The 19,241-nt window shown below is 36.0% G+C and overlaps 1 protein-coding gene across 2 annotated transcripts in view; it reads left to right on the top strand.

Annotated features, from left to right (window-relative positions):
* LOC115229342 (neprilysin-3-like) overlaps nucleotides 1-19,241 on the top strand; it is a 48,293-nt gene that overhangs the window by 9,917 nt on the left and 19,135 nt on the right. For both annotated transcript variants that reach the window (XM_029799709.2, XM_036499175.1), the window contains 4 exons: nucleotides 6,352-6,429; nucleotides 6,826-6,914; nucleotides 16,188-16,246; nucleotides 17,747-17,798. In XM_029799709.2, coding sequence (XP_029655569.2) covers nucleotides 6,352-6,429; nucleotides 6,826-6,914; nucleotides 16,188-16,246; nucleotides 17,747-17,798 — 278 coding nt within the window. The remainder of the gene's footprint in view (nucleotides 1-6,351; nucleotides 6,430-6,825; nucleotides 6,915-16,187; nucleotides 16,247-17,746; nucleotides 17,799-19,241) is intronic.

The following is a 19,241-nucleotide window of genomic DNA, read 5'->3' as shown; positions in this document are numbered from 1 at the left end:
TATTCAATAATGCATATCAATATAGGATTTCGTTATTACATCAATGAAATCATATATTGATATGTATTATTGAATATATTTAACTAGAGATTTATATATATATCTATATCTATATCTATATCTATATATATATATTCAATAATGCTTATCAATATAGGAATTCATGATAGGGACAACTCTTCTGCGAAACGATCGTAAGATGCTTTAAATAATATATATATATATATAATTTTACATACGTATATATGTGTGTATATACATAGGTATATATATATATATATAAATATAAGTTTAACAATTAAGGATAATCTCTTAATAGGGATCTTAACAAAAATTATCGGGCAGCTAGCGTGAAAACCTCATAAAAGAAAAGAATTCGAAAATAATTTTTTTCTTTTGAACAAATTAATTATATCTATATTGTATAGAGGGCATTATTACACATAAATGCCTCACACTAAGAGGGACAAAGTCATTACTACCAAAATTATACTAATCATACCCAAATGCAGTTTTTCAAAGCAAGACATTTAAAAAAATGAATTTAGTTCTGTATCACCGTGATTTCACATTCAACTGACGTCTAATGATCATCAGCAGAACTGATTCTGAACACATCATAAATTAACTACCAACCTTACGCTACGTAAGGTTGGTAGTTTATTTATGATGTGTTCAGAATCAGTTCTGCTGAGGATCATAAGACGTAAAGTTGAATGTGAAATCACGGTGATACAGAACTAAATTCATTTTTTTAAATGTCTTGCTTTGAAAAACTGCATTTGGGTATGATTAGTATAATTTTGGTAGTAATGACTTTGTCCCTCTTAGTGTGAGGCATTTATGTGTAATAATGCCCTCTATACAATATATATATAAATATATATATATATATATGCTATCATTTCTAATCATTCATAGAGAGTGAGAGAGAGATTCATTAAGTTGGTGCACCTCGTTAATTTGGAATAATATGCACACACAACAATTGCTTGCAATAACATCCTTGGCTTATACCCACCGGCAGAATGAAATTCATGTAGTCCTTGCAGAAAATTAGATTCAGTAGAGTATATTCACACATGCAAACTTTATTAAATATACAGTCCATAATAAACTTCCGAATAAGCGAAGTGTACGTTCTCAGAAGTCAATAACATATGAATATATAAAAAAATGAAGGATAGGTGTCAATCCATTATGGCCGTTTCAAACAACTACTTAAATTGACTAAAGAATTCATGAAATCAGTTCGAAAGAAACTGTTTTCTATCAAATGTATACTTTAGAAGGAAGCATATTCCAAATAACTCAACATAGTTGAAAATTTAAAAAGATCCCTCAGCCAACATTCTGCTGCTATTTCAGCTGACAAAATGAATCTACCAATTTTTTTTTTGTGTTTGAGGTTAGTAATGTATTATTACGAGGGGAAGGAATAAGCCACATCCAGAGACCCAATTATCCCCACTTCCTACAATAAAGGAAGCCATGACTACGTTTGTCTGTGAGATCTATAAAGGTAATGTCCATTATCTACCGCTAAATTGAAATGAAATGTTTGGTGGTGAGCTCCAGTCTACTATGTTATCAAGGTCATTTAAGATGGCCCCAGTTTACAAGTTATTGTGAAGCGAAATAGAGGGAGTAGAGGAAGGAAATTATAAAATTTATAAAAATAGACCAAACAAGGAAGAAATTCCCTCCAACTCTTACTAATTACCGCAATAGTAAGAGAGAAAATTAATAAACGATAAAGGAATGAAAGATATGGTGGCAAAAACTTAAATCATAGCGTAGGGAAGCATTGAAAGCGGGTAGAGACCTACTATAACATAGCTGAGCTTTAACATTATAGCGATAAGAAAAAATATATATAAGGTAACAAATAAAGAAAGGTATCTCTCTATATATAAACGGCAGTTTGTCTGTGTGTCTGTCAGGTTGTAACCTCACCCTGACCACGGCTTTCAACCGATTCTGATGAAACTTGACACACACTTATCCCAATGTCATAATTCAAAACTAACGCAGCGAAAATTTTGAAAAGTTCCCCCAGTTTTGAAAAGAATCGATAAATTCGACATGGGGTCGAGAATCTAAGCTTTTTATATGCAACACATTTTCTGTTGTAGTTTTAGCAACTTGCAATCGATTTTCACCAAACTCATGGTGAAGCTTAATGTTACCCTAAGAAACGTAATTCTGGCGTTAGTTTTCCATGCAATACCTTACCATCAGAAAAATCGATAAAATCATGCCATTTTTGGAAATCGCGTTTTCGCCCAAAGGGACATATAGGAACATCGTATACACAGAAGACATTGCAACCTACACATGCACATTCGTTCCCTAGAGAGAAAGGACTAGATTGGGATTAGTCGTTGCCTACTAGGGGCTCTTACATACCCGGGCAACGCCGGGCTATGCTGCTAGTATTATATAAAAAAATTATGACAAAAGTTTCTGAAAGAGATATCAGTGACATTAAGAATAAAAATAAACGGAAAAATAAATATAAAAATATCAAAATAATTTGTGTTTTGTTTGTTAGATCATAACTAAAGATTACGAAGAAGTAACGATAAGAAATATTAAATATGTATTAGGTATAATATAAATAAAGGGAAACAAACTTTTCAAGAGGAAATGTTTTCAGATATAGCAATCTTAAAATTGTTTAATGGATTGACTCCTGTCCTTCATTTGTTATTCATTTATGTTATATATGTGTACATACATACACACACCACACACACACACACATACATACATACACACACACATACATACATACATACACACACACATATATGTATCAACAAACACACACACACATACACAAACACACACACACATATATATATATATATATATATATATATATATATATATATATATATATATATACATATATCAATGGGAATTTGTGTGTGCGTGCGTATAATCCGTGTGCATTCGAAAACAAAGTTGATGATTTTGAGGCATGGGGTATCAAAATATTCAGTAATCTTTCGGTTACCAAATAAACTGTTTTGATTCAGATATCTACTTTATCTCAACAATCAGCTATAGTCGTTTGAAAGACAACGAACTGGTTTCACTCGAAAGTGAAAAGAGTTTCACACTTTCTAGTGGAACCAAAATGACAGTATTGTATTACAAAATTGACAATGTGTGAATAAATAAGTTCTCCGATTTGCTTCTCCGATTTGTCACTCATTGAAAGACATCCATTTCTCTATATGTAAATACAGTAACTCGCTCTCCCTCTCACATGCTACGCACACGCACACATACATAGAAAAACTGTATGCATATGTATTTATATACGTTCCCATGAAAGGAAATGTGTGTGTGTGTGTGAGAGAGAGAGAGAGAGAGAGAGAGAGAGAGAATGATTGAGTGCCATTTACATGAACATGACAAACGGTTACATAAATTGACAGCACACACCTTCACTCACTATCTCTCTCTCACACACACACGGAAACACACACATATACACACACACAAAAACGTCCATTTCATATACACATACATGTATCTTTCACTTTCTCCTGTCTTTCACTTTCTACTCTCTTCAAAGCATAAAGAAATAAAGATTTTTACAGAAATTAACGAACAATCATATGATCGGGTCGACACCGTTGCAGCTTCAGACGAAAGAGTGCCATAAAATAACTTCCTTTGGCACCTCACCCCACATACTCACAAACACTCGATAAGAATTCTGTACGAATTAGGTTATTTTTAGTTCTGTGCACGCGCAAAATTACAGATCAAATACAATTGAAATGACCTTTTCTTTTTATTCTGTAGGAAATTTTCGCAGAAATCCTGTCCGTTACCTATTGTTTCTCACATGTGCGAGGTGACATTTTCGCCCATCCCCTTATTTTTTCCTAAATTTCTTCCGATTCCTGTTTTTGATACAGAAGATAACGATTTAACCAAAAATATACGTTCTCAAAATTGCAATTTTCTCCCTTTTTTCCAAATGTTTTACTCCGTGATCCACGGGGGAAGATAGTACACCTATTTAAGAATGTTCTTTTTTCTTAAAGAATCACCAAAATCTTTCCAAACATGCACCCATCACGTCACCACTTTCATAATGCTACAACTCTCAATGTTTCACTTTTAGGTTTTTGAAAGCGGGAAGGTTCTTCAGAAATAATGTCGTTTACCTGTTGTTTCTTGCATGTCACGTTTTATGGTGGTGGTCTGGTATTTTTTACGTCTGCTATTTCAGTACAATTCTACGCATGTATGAAACTTTGAGAAGTTTCAGCTTTTTTGAAAGCGAGTAGCTGATGGGTGGGTGAGGTGTTGGAAGGGGTGGTCAGTGTTTCTTTAAGAATAATTAAAGTTTAGAAAAAATATATTTCCCAGATTCGTAATCTCTGCATTTTGCTACATGGATAAAAAGAGTAAAATTCGAAAAACGTTACAAATTAAGAATTCGCGGTGGAGATGGTGGGAAATAAAGGGATTTCAGTGCAAAATCGTAATGACATCCTTTTATACAATCAAACAATACACAGTTTGTGACCCTTCTTAAGAACAGAAAAAAACTTTCATGCAGACCCTTGCAAATTGTATCCTCCTCAATTTACTTTTCAACAAACAGTTATCTCAATTACGCCAGTAATCCAGTTCCCTATACATAGTTGAGTGCCTGGGCATCTCAATTTAGTCTTGCACAAAGCTTCTAAAACGAGGCATTATACGGTAATATATTAATACACATGGAAAAGATAATCGTTGGGAATGTAAAATATATGAGAAATGTATTATACAGTTTGAAAATAGAAGTGCTTTTGGAAATATGTAGATTTGAAGAGTTTTCACTATGTGTACATACATAAACACATGTACGTACTGAACACATATATATTTATCATTTTCTACTACAGCAGAAAACATTGAAAGAAGGTATAAGTTAATGCCTTTTCAGAGAAGAAAGACCATTGCAGAGAGGAAGCAAGAGAATGTTAAGTCTAGATGGAAAATAACAAGTATAAAGAAATGGAGCGATATGCTCATAATATTTTCCACGTGTTAGTCGCCGTAAAGTCTCTATATAAACATCATTATCGTTTAACATCCGCTTTTCATGCTGGCATGGGTAGCATGATTTGACTGAGGACTAGCAAGCCAGGAGGCTGCACCAGGCTCCAATCTTATCTGGTCAGGTTTCTACAGCTGCATGCCCAACCACTCCGAGAGTGTAGCGGGTGCTTTTTACGTTCCAGTCAGGCGGCACTGACAATGACCATCCTCGATTGGTGCTTTTTTATGTGCCACCGGAACGGATGCCAGTCAGGTGACACTGGCAACGATCACGCAACACATGACCATACCAGCGCAGTCATCTCTCTTGCACACCACATCTGATGCCCTCAGGGCGCTTCACTCTGTCGTGTATGCACACTGACATTACACGTCCAGCAGAGCATTCTAGCTTCATTTCTTTCAGCCTACGCATGTCCTCAGTAGTCATATCCCATGTGTCACTGCAGTGTAGCATGGCTGTCTGCACACATGCGTCATACAGTCTACCTTTCACTCTGAGTGAGAGGCACTTTGTTACCAACAGAGGTAGGAGCTCTCTGAATTTGCACAGGCTATTCTTATTCTAGCAGCTACGCTCTCAGAGCATCCACCCCCGCTACTCCTCAATCATCTAGATAACGGAAGCTACTAATTACTTCTAGCCCCCCTCCCCCACGGACTTGTGACGGAAACTGTGTTTTGCACATTTTCAGTTAGACTTCCTTTGATATTACTTGCACATCTTATGTGTCCATAGCTTGCACTGGTTACATCTTATGGAATTTCTCCCTACACCTTTTCTACAGATCGAGCATGCCATCTACATGAAGGGGTTTATGATTTGTCTGCCTTCCTACTTACTAAGACATTAGTTTTTGTTAAATTGACTTTAAGGCCCTTTGATTCTAGACCTTGCTTCCACACCTGAAGTTTCTCCTCTGGTCGGCGGCCCAGCTTAGTGAAACAGTTCTCCTCATAAGATGGAGGTGAAGTGTCACGGAAAAGCGCTATATATGCATAATATGCATGAATAGTAAACAGAAGATTGTGAAATATATACGTAGCCCTATAGAGACTCATATTCATAAACACTGTAGAATATATTATATACGCGCACGAATTATGAAGTGTAATGTGTTGCTTGTGTATGCGTGCATCACTTTGTTAATACATGTGTTCATGTGAGTGCGCACGCGCGCGTGTGTGTACGTCTGTATGTGTATATATTTCACAGTGTTTATTCGTATATTGCTTTTTCTCCCGTAATATTTGGAGCATGTCATTATTCTTCAGAAACTGAGTAAGAAAGTCCATGTAGGTTCCCAACATTCACAACAGGCGGAAGCTAAATTGATTAAAAGATATGAAGATGTAAGCCAATTTTTATTATATTGCATTCGTCATTTATTTCACATATATAAATATGAACCGAATAGTTTATGCATAAATTAATCTATAAGACATTCTTTTTTACCTTTGGTTTGAATTTCAGGTTTACATGTTATCATCTGTACGTAAATTCGGTGGTAATCAATTCAACGCAGTCACTATATATTATTTATTTATTAATATAAATTTCTCCTTGTATATTATGTATTTGAAAGAAAAATGTAAAATGTAAGCATCATATAATTGAATAATCTTGATGATAAGAATAATTTCACTTTCATGACAAATTAAATAACAACTGAATTTGATAAACAGGCTCTCTTGCTTCATTGTATAAAGTTATAGAGCTAAGCATAAATTATATTCTTTATATTTCAGTTAAATCTCTCAGACAATTTTCTCGAAAATGCTTTTGCTTTAAAGAAAAGACGTACACAATTAACTTCGGACATGTTGAAGAATGATATGTGAGTTATTTAAAGAATTTTGCATTTTGACATTATATATAAATTATTATTATTATTTTTTTTTTTCAGTAGTTTTATTTTTATGGCGTGCTTTCACTTCACTACCGAGCACAGCTCTGTGTGCCTTGGGTATGTGCTGTGATTTGTTGTGATGCTCTGATGGTTATTGTATGGAAACTGTTCTGCGTAGGATATGTGCAGTGCCTAGTAGTGCAATTTTCTGTATGTTATATGTGTTTGTAAGTCCTGGTGTTTTTGTTATGTATTTGTCTGAATATTTTTTTATCATGCCTAATGCACCTACTATGATAGGAATTGTTTCTGTTTTCAGATTCCACATTCTAGTTACCACTATTTCCAGGTCTTTGTATTTTGAGAGTTCTCCATTTCTTTTAGAGAAACGTTGTCATCAGCCGGTATTGATACATCAATTAGAAAGCATTTTTTTTCTTCATGATCTCTGACAACTATATCTGGTCTGTTGGCCTTAATTTCTCTATCTGTGTGTATCGGCATATCCCAGAGTATGGTTGCTTTCTCGTTTTCTGTGACCTTTTCTGGTGTGTGCCTATACCATCTTTTTTCTTTTGTTATTCCATAATGTTGGCATAGCTTCCAATGTATGTAGGTTCCAACTCTGTCATGTCTGTGAATATATTCCTTCTTAGCCAAGACTGGGCAGCTAGAGATAATATGATTTATTGTTTCTTGTCCATCTCCACATATTCTGCAGTTACCTGTAATATTTCTTTTCATTATATGTTATTGGTAATTTCTGGTGGGGAGGCTTTGGTCTTGTGCTGCAATTAAAAATCCCTCTGTTTCTGCTTTGAGTCCTGAGCTTCTCAACCATTGCTAGGATTTTTCTTTGTCTATTTCTTTTGCGTTTAGTTTAGTCCAGTATTTACCATGAAGGGGCTTTTCTTGCCATCGTTTTATCATGGTTCGTTGCTGTTCTATTTTTAGTTTGGATTTCATTTGTTTATAGCTTTTGTTGTTTCTTCATCATCTTTTTCTTCTTCTTCATATTTATTAGGTGGTATGATTTCTTGTTTGTATTTGTCAGCTTCCTTAAATACTGAGAACAGCTTTTTGTTTTGCTCGTGTTTTGCTGCTATTTGGATCAGTTTTCCGTCCTTCTGAAGTAGGTATTTTTGCAGTCCTATGGTGGTTATTTTATAGTAGTTTTCCAGCTGTATAAGGCCTCTACCACCTTCTATACGTTGTATATATAGTCTTTCTATGTCAGATTTTGGGTGATGCATCCTAGATCCTGTCAGTATTTTCTTGTTTTCCTATCTATTTTGGTCAGTTCATTTCGTGTCCAGTTAAGGATATTGTAGCTGTAACTTATAACTGGGACAGCTAAAGTGTTGATACCTATTATCTTGTTTTTAGCATTGAGCTCTGTGTTTAGTATTGATCTAACTCGTCTATAATATTCTTTTTTTATTTTCTCTTTCATTTGTGTGTGTTGTGTCTTATCTAGTTCATGGATTCCTAAGTATTTGTAAGTTTGGCTTTGGTCTAATTCTTTTATTTCATTGGTTTTATCTAGTGTGATGTTGTTACTCTTAACTAGTTTTCCTCTTTTCATGGTTACTTTGGCGCATTTTTCTAATCCAAATTTCATATCTATTTCTTTGGTAAATCCATGAACTGTCTTTAATAGTGTTTCCAGCTGTTTGTCATTTGCAGCGTATAGTTTTAGGTCATCCATATATAAAAGGTGGCTGATCGTTTTGCCGTAACATGTATATCCGCATCCAGTTCTATTTAGCATATCAGATAGAGGTGACAGTGCCAAGCAGAATAGGAGTGGAGAGAGCGTGTCTCCCTGGAATATTCCTCTTCTAATGGGGATGTCTTTGGTTTTCATGAGTCCCTCTTTTGTTTGGAGGTGTAGGACTGTTTGCCATTTATTCATAGAGTGCTCTATGAATTTTATGATTGTTGGTGCTACTTTGTTAATGGCTAGTGTTTCGAGGATCCATGTGTGGGGGATGCAATCAAACGCCTTTTTGTAGTCAATCCAGGCCATACTGAGGCCTTTCTTCTTTCTGTGGCTGTCTTTAGTTATGGCTTTATTAATCATTAGTTGATCTTTACAGCCATATGAGCCTTTGCGGCATCCTTTCTGCTCTTCTGGGAACAGTTTGTTTTCGTCCAGGTGCTTGTTCAGCCTTTGTGATATCACTGCAGTAAATGCCTTGAACATAGTAGGGAGGCAGGTTATTGGTCTGTAGTTTTCTGGTTTTTCTGTTTCATTTGATTTGGGAATTAAGATGGTTTTCCCCTTCGTGAGCCATTCAGGCATTGTCTCTGGCTCTGCTAGTACTTTGTTAAAGTTTTCAGCCAGCTTTTTGTGCATTCCTTTTTTTGTTCGCCGACCATATTTCTTTCCAGAATTCTTCCAATTCTTCTGCCGTTGGTGCTGCAGTGACTTCTATTTTATTTTTGCCCAGTTCTTGGTAGAACTTTTTGGGGTCGGAGTTGAACTTTTTGTTCTGTTCAAAGAAGCGTTGGCGTTTCTCGTACCGGCGGATCATTTGAGCTTTGGCAAGGATATCTTGCTTCAGCTTTTATTTTATCTCCGGCAAATCTTTTTCTGTGATGTTATATTTGCGGAGCATTTTTGTTCTCTTTTTGTTGCTCAGTAGCGTTGCTTGTTTGCTTATTTCATTAAGAATCGACAGGTCTTTTCTAATTTTATTATTATTATTATTATTATTATTATTATTATTATTAATATCATTATTATTATCATTATTATTATTATTACTATTATTATTATTATTATTATTATTATTATTATTATTAGTAGTAGTAGTAGTAGTAGTAGTAGTAGTAGTAGTAGTAGTAGTATTAATATTATTATTGTAAAGGCGGTGAGCTGGCAGAATCGTTAGCACGCTGGGCGAAATGTTCAGCGGCACTTCGTCTACCGTTAGGTTTAGAGTTCGAATTCCTCAGAGGTCGACCTTTCCTTTCAACCTTTTTGGGGTCGATAACATTTGTACCAGTTATGTACTGGGATTGATGTAATCTCTTTCCCAAACTTTGAAACCTTGTACTTCTAGTTGAAAAGATTATTGTATCAAAAGTAACAGTTTATTTTCCTGGGTATGATGGAAAGTGTCACTTGTATTACTGTTTCTGTGTTTCAAGACCCCCGTGAATAATTCTTCCATTTCCAAGCAATGCTGGTTTTTGTTGGTACCCTGCCTTCACACTTGCTCCGGTTTTTTTCAGCCATGCTGATTGTTGAGTGTTGATACTTCCAAGCGTAACAATTACTTATGGTATCACGTCTACTCCCTTCATTACTACAAACTTCGTATTTCACACTTGAAATTGTCATGGTTGTTTACTTTTTCTTCTTCTTTCAAATTGATCGTGTTGTCACCGGGGCATGCTATGTCTATTAATATACCTGTTCTTTCATTTTTGTTTACCACAACAATGTCTGTTTCCCGATGTCTCGTCTGGTGATCGCACTGGAGCATTGCATCCTACAGGGTTTTGCAATCCACATTTTCCTGATAGCACGTCTTTGCTTTCTCTAGGCCGTGATTTCCATAGAGCTCCCAATCAATCATTCTTGCCTCATTGTCGTGATGTCTTTTGCATTGTGCCAATTTCGGGCGTTCGCTAACTATGAGCATTACTGTTTCACCATAATTAAATATTGAGATTGATTTTCTCGTGCTACCGCTCTCTTTTTCTCTCTACCTTTGTTCCTCTATGGCCCTGTCTGTTTCTATATCATGTGGCTTTGCAGTATTGAGAAGGATGTTGAAGACCACACAGAAGCCCTTTCCTTCTAGATATGAATGATAGTTAACCTACGAGAGATCACCAAGCCTTTCTCGTTTAGCCTGGTGCAAAACTCGCCACCAATTACCACTAAACATGGCGGATATGAAGAGACCAATGCACTGCGTATAGGAAACGTTAGAAAGATTGCTTGATAAAGGCTAATCTAGCTACATGCACCAACAAAATCAGAAACAACAACGCATACAGTTCAAGTCATATTATTGGTCCTTAACACTTGTTCCTGAGCTGCATGTATGAGTGTTACTGTCTCTTTCTTCAGGTCATTCCTCCTCATCCATAGCCACCAGGCCTCTGTATCTGTCTTGGCGTTCTCATCTCTTGCAATCTGACCGTACATTATGTTTTCCTCCCATACTTTTTCTTTTTGTATTTGTTCGTTTCGTGTTTAAATGTTTCTTTCATTACAACATTTTCAATGTTGATGACGCCGGCCCCCATCTGTGTTTCAACAGTGGTTCCGTTTTCCTCTGCTTCGATACAGTACCTGGCAACTGATCAGACCGCTCCCACTCTTCCTTCTGGACAAGTATAGCCTATTGGGGCCACTCTTAGGGTAGAAGGCTCCGTGTACTGTCAACATATTTCTGGTCTTGGTATTTATTTTCTTCATTTCTCTCTTTCCCAGTTCATAATTCCCGTTCCATACCGAAGTGATGCTATCACCCATGTATTAACTGCTTGAATTTTATTCCATCCTGTCAATTTTGAGCTCAGCACCAACCTCATTCTTCGGAAATACTCCACCCTTGTTGCTCTTACATTTCTTTTTCAATTATCTCGTTGACCTTTAGTACGCCAAGGTATTTGTATCCTGCCATTTCGATTTGCATAAGCAATACTCTATTCGGTAATTTTATCCCTGTTAAGGACTGTATCCTGCCCCTTTTCAGGTAGATTATTCTGCGCTTCTTGAGTCCGGATTCAATTGTAACATCAGCACTAAAACAGTGGACCGTGATCACTAAGGAACCCACTTGTGCCTCATCTTTGCCATAAAATTTCAATCATCAATGAAGATGAGGTTGTTGATTATTTGGGATTTTTCCTTTAGTTGTTACCCCAGTTTCATTTTCCTGAGTACCAATGTCAGAGGTATCATGTAGAGAACGAAAAGCAACAATGATTGGCTGTTACCCTGGAAAATTCATCTTCTGATACCCAGGGTTCCCAAGCATTCTCCATAAGATGCCAGTTCAGTTTCCTATCCCATCATACTTCTCTTCAGGAAATCCGTTACATTCCTCGCAATTACAAACATATCTAAGAACTCAACGATACACGAATGTAGAATCATATTATTTATGACAGTCAATCGAAGTCACGCCTAGATTTGTACATATTATTATTGTTATTATTATTATTATTATTATATTATTATTATTATTATTATTATTATTATTATTATTATTATTATTATCATTATTATTATTATTACGTTTACTTTTAATCTGCATGTTTGTTACAGTCACTTGCTGAAACACACCCAACGTCCTAGAGTGAATGCAAGATTATAAATATTAATATTATTAGTATTGCGTGGGAGAACATGCCATCAAAGTGACACTGGTGTAAAATATACGGAGCCCAGTATACCATCATCACTATCCGTGGTAATCTCATATCAAAATAAACTGCGCATGACCTTGCATGTGGGCCCAGTTAGAATTTTTTCAGGTCGAGTAGACCATTCCGCTCAAAAGTTCCCCGAATAAGGGTTGTTTAATGATGTAGAACGAAACACCCACGTTTCCAAAGGTGAATTATTCAAATCCCAAATAATTCCTCTCAACACATGGCTGTGATGGTCCCCCCCAACTTCTGCTCGTGGTTAGAGATGCATAATTCGTCAGTCACTAAGGGACTTGGGCTATTGGTTAAGGTCATACAACTGGCAAGAACATCTGTGGTAGAGAGCCGGGGTGTACGTGCAGCTTTGAGTGTGCTTTTTCTGCTGCTGGGAGTGTGCGAATTGTTCCCGGTATTGTATTTTGTTAGTTCTTTTTCCTTGAGGTGGGTGCTCTCTTTTGTTGTGTTACTGCTTGTATTGTATGTTGATTAGGTAATGTTTTTTTTCTGATTCGCTGGTGGGAGTTTATTTCATTAAGTAAATGTTGTATAGTGTGTGTCTTGTATTTCTGGGTTGTTTTGTTAAGGTTATATCATTGGATTGATAGTTTCTTGAGTTGGATGTTGGCTGTCCCTAGCAGGTCTATATTTTGGACAATGTGCAGGTTTGAGGATCCAGGTATAGCTTCTACATTTTTGTTCATATGGGTTTTTGTCATGCCCAGTGCCCCACATTTTGAATACTTCAATTTCGAGGTTTTTGTACTTCGACAATTTCTCTACTTCTTTTTTGACAATATTTTGATCAGAAGATGCTACAATGTCTCTCAGGAAGCAGATGGCTTTTCCCATTCCCTGAATATTATGTATGGACGAATAGCTTTTCTTCCTTTGTCGGTTGGCACCGACATATCCCAAATGATTGTGGCCTGATGGTTGTCTTGTATCTTGTTTGGCTCATGCCTATATTCCCTTTTGTCAGTATTTATGTTCTAATGTTGGCATATTGTTCAGTGGATATACCTGTTTACTTTGTCGTGTCTGTATACATTTTCAGACTTGGCAAGGACTGGGTAGCCCGAGATGATGTGGTCAACTGTCTATCTGTGTCGGTTACATATTCTACATTTGGTGATGAGGTCTGTTTTCATTATTTTTTTTTATAATTGCTTCTAGTCAGGCATTGGTCTTGTGCAGCGATAAGCAGTCCTTCCGTTCCGGCTTTTAATCCAGAGCTTTTGAACCATTGTTGGTTTTTTCTTAGGTGCATTTCCTCTCAGTCAAGCCTTGCAGAGTACTGGACATGAAGCAAATTTCCTCTCCATTTCTTCTTCTGCCTCTTTTGGAATTCAATTTTTATGTTGCTTTTTGTCTTTCTGACCATTTCTGCTATGCTGTCATCTGAGGTCACTGTGTCAGTGTAGTTTGCTCCTGTTTTGTGTTTTGTCGTCTCCTTGCGTATAGAGAAAGGCGTTGTTTTTCTCCTCTTGCTTTACTATTTGTAGTAGTCTTCCCCTCCTCTTTACTTCTAAATACATTGCTAGTGAAACTTTTCTTATTTCATAGTAGTTTTTTATCTGTTTCAGGCCAGGGCTTTCTTCTAGACGGGTTAGATATATTGTACCTGCTTCTGCGTTGGAGAGGTGACTTCGGTAAGCTGTTAGTATTTGGGTAGGGGATTCTATGTCGGTTTCGCAAATCTCTTATATTCCAGTTTATTATGTTAAAGCTGTTACTTATGACCCGTATGACTAGCGTGTTTATCCCTATTATCTTGTTTTTAGCATTAAGTTCATTTAAATGGTAAAGAAACAAGAAGAAGAGAGCGACTGTTATTGTTAAAAACTAGAGACTGCTCCTTGTTCATTAAAACTAAAATGAAACTACATTCCGTGTGCCATTTACAAGTTGAAGATATAAAATGAAATGAAATTCATAGCTAGAAAACGTTGAAAAATTCAAAATGAGCAATTGTCTTGGCTGTGCCGTATGTACAATGGAGTGGCTCATGCTATTGCCCATATAACGAATGCCCTACACTTGCTCAAAACATCTCCAAGTTGTTGCGACACGACCAGGTAGTGAAAGAAATGCGACGGAAACTGTGCGAAAAATGGGGGCTAGAGAGAGGCAATACGTAGTATGAGAACAAACCGTAGAAAGCAATGTGGTCGGAGACGAGAAAAACACATTTTGCATTTGTGAGTTCCTGATAAATTTGCATACATATATATTTTTCAATAGGTTCGAAAAATTCTTGTTTAGCAGCGTCCCTTTTCAGAGTCTGTGCAGCAACGGGCAGCTACATCAATTTGATTGTAAAAGTAAAAGGACACCATTCTCAAGCATTTAGCATTGACTGTTCGTACGTGCTGTCTCTCGGGTAATTGCTATGGGTGCTGCTAGACGCTTCGCGAGGCATCCACTTGAACTAGGAATCGGATGATTCATGTCAGCTTCTGTGGACAACATCTCCGCAATAATGTCGTGTGTCTATGACATTGAGTTAATCGGCACTAACCTAATGGAGTACGAAACAGTGAGAGGAGCAAAGATTAAACAAGAGGAATCGGTGGACCTCCAGCTGGCACCTGGTGAGGCAGGTGTATGCAGGCTGAAAGTGCCATTTGTTACTGGACTGAATAATATATTAAGTTGCTGGGGATCTTGTTTGGACAGGAACTACAGGAATATAAGTATCTTAAGTGAGACGTGAAGAGAAACGTGGTCAGTCATGCGAAAAGTAACAGTTCATGAAATGTGGTTAATGCCTATATCACATCCTTCATCTTCCACTGCGTGATCGGCATCCCTTGCTTTGCTTCGTTGTTGACCAAGCTGGATCGCTAACTCTTCTGCTTTCTGTGGAAGGGATGGATGCCGGTTATCAGACTGGCCATTGGCTACTGAGATTCTGTGACCGTTAGTTTCCATTAAGGTTCAAGAACGGTAGATACCTCCTGTCAAGGAGTGTATACTGCAGTTTTTATAGTGTTATGTCGTGTGTGTTTGTATCGTATAGCGTTGTACGAATAACTTTGCTTTGATTAGAACAGACATTCGCTATCAGAGACAATAGTTAATTTATATTCAATGACAATTTTTTCGACAGAGATCTGCAACTGCGATGGTAGCGAGAATAGTCCCCACCACCACCACCATTTCCGAATCAAGTAATGGCTGATTACTTTAATGCAAAATACACTAGAGAAATGGAAACTCTTTCTCCATATACTTATAAGAAATTTCGAAAATACACCTCTAAGTTTGCTTCGTTTTGTGGAATGAATGCATATAGAAACTATAAAGAAAAAGGAATATCTTCTCAATGGAGTTGATGAGTAAATTCAACTCACCACAGAATATAAAATGAGCAAGTCTCCTTTTAAGACATAATCATAAAGAATGTCAACAACTAAATAAGGGCGGACAAATCAGGACTCCAATTCTACGTACTCCTAACAATATATTCCCTTCACTTCATACTATCCTAGATATACCAGGATGGTTGATTCTCGTAAACTAGCCTAAATAATGTGTACAAATTATTGAATACATAACCCGTGACATAAGATTCCAAGAACTATTTGTTACTCTTCTTGACTGGAAGTACTCACCATTCTTAATTGATAAAGGAAATAAACAAATTTATAAAAGTGTTAAGTATTACGGGTTGTGTTAACAGTTTTACCATAAAAGCAATACAAAAAAAAAAACAGCCAACGTCTTGCAACGAATTTATGAAAATTAATTTTAGTCTCAAATAACCGAAACTTCAAAACGGTGTCCATATTCACCATTTCTTTTATATTTTGTTCACTTTCGTGCTTTGAGAATAACTAATTCTATTCAATCGTATATTTTAAGGAACCAGGTCTCAGACATGGATATACAAGCTGTCTATTATGTGGTAAATAATTCAATTCGTAAGCTAATGAATATTTTATTAAATTTTAAACAAATTATAAAGCTTTTATTCACTATAATTTATATGATTAGCAATGTTTGTTTTTATACATTCTGCAAATTGAACGACCCTTGTAATTTTAGGTGCACATATACTCTCAAAGGAACATGAAATGTTTTCATAGTCTAACATTTCCAACAACTAGAAAGCTCATTTTTCATAGAAGTTATTGTTTACCCGCCAAAAAATTGTCTTCGCACTCCTGCATAAGAACTAAAGGCCAGAAGAGTAGCAACTATATATTGCATTAATTATTGGATCTATGTTCAAATTCCACCTAGAATTCACATTGTCTTTTATCCTTTCGGGGTCGATAACATATGTACTACTTAAACATGCATGTTTTATTTCAATAGCTGCCAATTGTCTTTCATTTTGCTATAAAGAAATGAGAGGCGTTACTTTTCAAGATTGATTAGTTGCTTCGTAAAGCCGAGATCAGCAAGTTGGGACTTTACCAGCAATTCACCTGTAAGAGAGATTGCATGGGAAATAACTGAGTTGAAAGGTGTTGCTCTAAGAAATCATAACTAGGAGGACTCAGATCATTAATTTCACAGTAATGGAGACTCCAGTATGCGACGGAGAGTATGTACAATATCCCTTCATACTCATATGAACAATGTTCAAATAAAAGATTCGACTACATATGCCTTTGGGTATAATAGAAAAACACCTTTGGAAAGCCGGATATATAACGTAATCCAAACTTTTGTACTGGAGGTAATTTCCGCTATGTGAAAAATAACCGTAATCTAAGCACAGCCCATATATAATGATTATTATAAAGATGACGATAATTGATTGAGTGCGTGAGTGAATGTGTGATCGAGTGATCGATTGACTGACAGATTTATTTGTTGATTGATTGATAGTTTCATTGATCGAGTGCTTTCTTTGATTGACATCTTATTGCTTCAATAGTTGAAATAGTTACACATTCAATTAGCAAGTATAGCCTATGAAATTGAATATGCGACTTGAGATGACAGCTGAATTACATGTAAAATCCATGTGATAGGCATCTCGAAAGAGCTTTAAATCAAATTTCGTAAAGAAGGTTTTACAATTCATACGAAAGCATCGGAAGGACCAGGCATACAAAATTCAATGGAAAATAAAACATAAACGCTCACTTACAAACACACACGCAATATAGTATTGTACAATGGTTTATCATTTTCTAGCTATTACATTTTGAAGATATTCTTTTCTACTCTAGGCCCGAAATTTTTGGGGAGAGGGCAAGTCGATTAGATCGAACCCAGTACACTCCTGGTACCTAACTTATCGCCCCCGAAAGGCATGAGAGGCAAAGTCGACCTTGGCGGAATTTGAACGCAGAACATAAAGGCAGATGAAATGCCGCTAAGCATTTCAGCCGGTGTGCTAAAGTTTCTTCCAGCTCGCCGCCTTAACATTTTCAAGATATTAATTTGATACATTTGAACTTCTGCAGATATCCCCATCGCTATGCTGCAGCCACCAGTATTCTATAAAGGAGCGCCTATGTGAGTATCATATTCATTTCTCTCTTATCATCGCCATTATGCATCTGTTGGAAATGCTCATCAACATGAGCAACGGCAGCAATAGTATGATTACATTTATGGATATTATTTCATTTCTTGTATATAATTCTTACTCAAAATCTGGTATCACACATATCATTGGTACTTCTGTACGTACATTACTTATATTCCGTTCATTTTCACATATCTTCATTTATATTCTATCTCCCAGTCACAGTTATGAAATTATAAAATTCTAACTCCAGACTCAGTCTTCCTGCAAAGTAATATTTATAGGAAGGAATCAGCACACAAAAAAATTCAGGAAAATAAAACAAAACATATCAACACTCAAACGCTATGGAACTGAACATGGAACCAATTGGATGGACAACAAACTCCGTATTACAAATCTCCACATCTGCGCCACCTATGCATTTATATATAAATGTATATATCTTGAAATACAACAAAATCTGTTTCAACACACGTATTTACATCAGCAATCTTGGAAAACGAATACACACACATACACACATACACACATACACACACAACACACACACACACACACACACACACACACACACACACACACACACACCACACACACACACACACACACACACATATATATATATATATATATATATAATAAATATTCGGAAATAAATCCAAGCTTACAGGGAAAAATCAGATTTAGGATTGAATCCAATTTTATAGTAAAATATTATATTATATTAAATTAGAGAGAAAACCACTATTAGGCAAATCATACAATGAAAAACTTAAGCCAATACATTTAATTTATATTATTTAAATATATAACAAAATTATTAAAAAAATATAATTAATATATCACTACGATCGTTTCATTGCTGTTAATTTCTTTAAATTTTCGAGTTACAGTCATTCATCAGGTGGTTTAAATATTTATCTTGGCGAGGTTTAAACAATATAAATATATATATATATATATATATATTATATATATATATATATATCCATTATCCGAGTGAGTGAATAATCGAAAGAAGAGCACTCACCCAATTTATTGGGAGTTATATGTATGGATTAAAACAGTTCGATCCGTACATATATATATATTGATAAAAATAGTAAGATAACAAGAGAAAGAAAGAGACCACGTTATTATGTAAATAGAGGAGTTTGTCTGTAAATATAATATGTGACAATTATTCGGTAGCCATCATAAAACTCCGAGTTTCGGATGCCGAGGGGGAAATCCACGCTACCATCTCTTCAGTAATCCGGCCATCGGAAAAATGCTATGAAAAATGACCGTTATACAAAGGAAAATTACTGTGTGATTGATCGTTATTAAGCCAAAAGAACTATTCGAATGACCACTAAGTAAGGGAGTATAAAAGGTCATAGTATTCGCGTAAGCGTGCCCATACCTACACATGAGCCCGCAGACCC

The sequence above is a fragment of the Octopus sinensis genome, unplaced genomic scaffold (assembly GCF_006345805.1).
Source record: "Octopus sinensis unplaced genomic scaffold, ASM634580v1 Contig12483, whole genome shotgun sequence".
Taxonomy (NCBI): Eukaryota; Metazoa; Mollusca; class Cephalopoda; order Octopoda; family Octopodidae; genus Octopus; species Octopus sinensis.
Note: the sequence above shows the minus strand (reverse complement) of the source record. Positions and strands in the feature narration are given on the sequence as shown.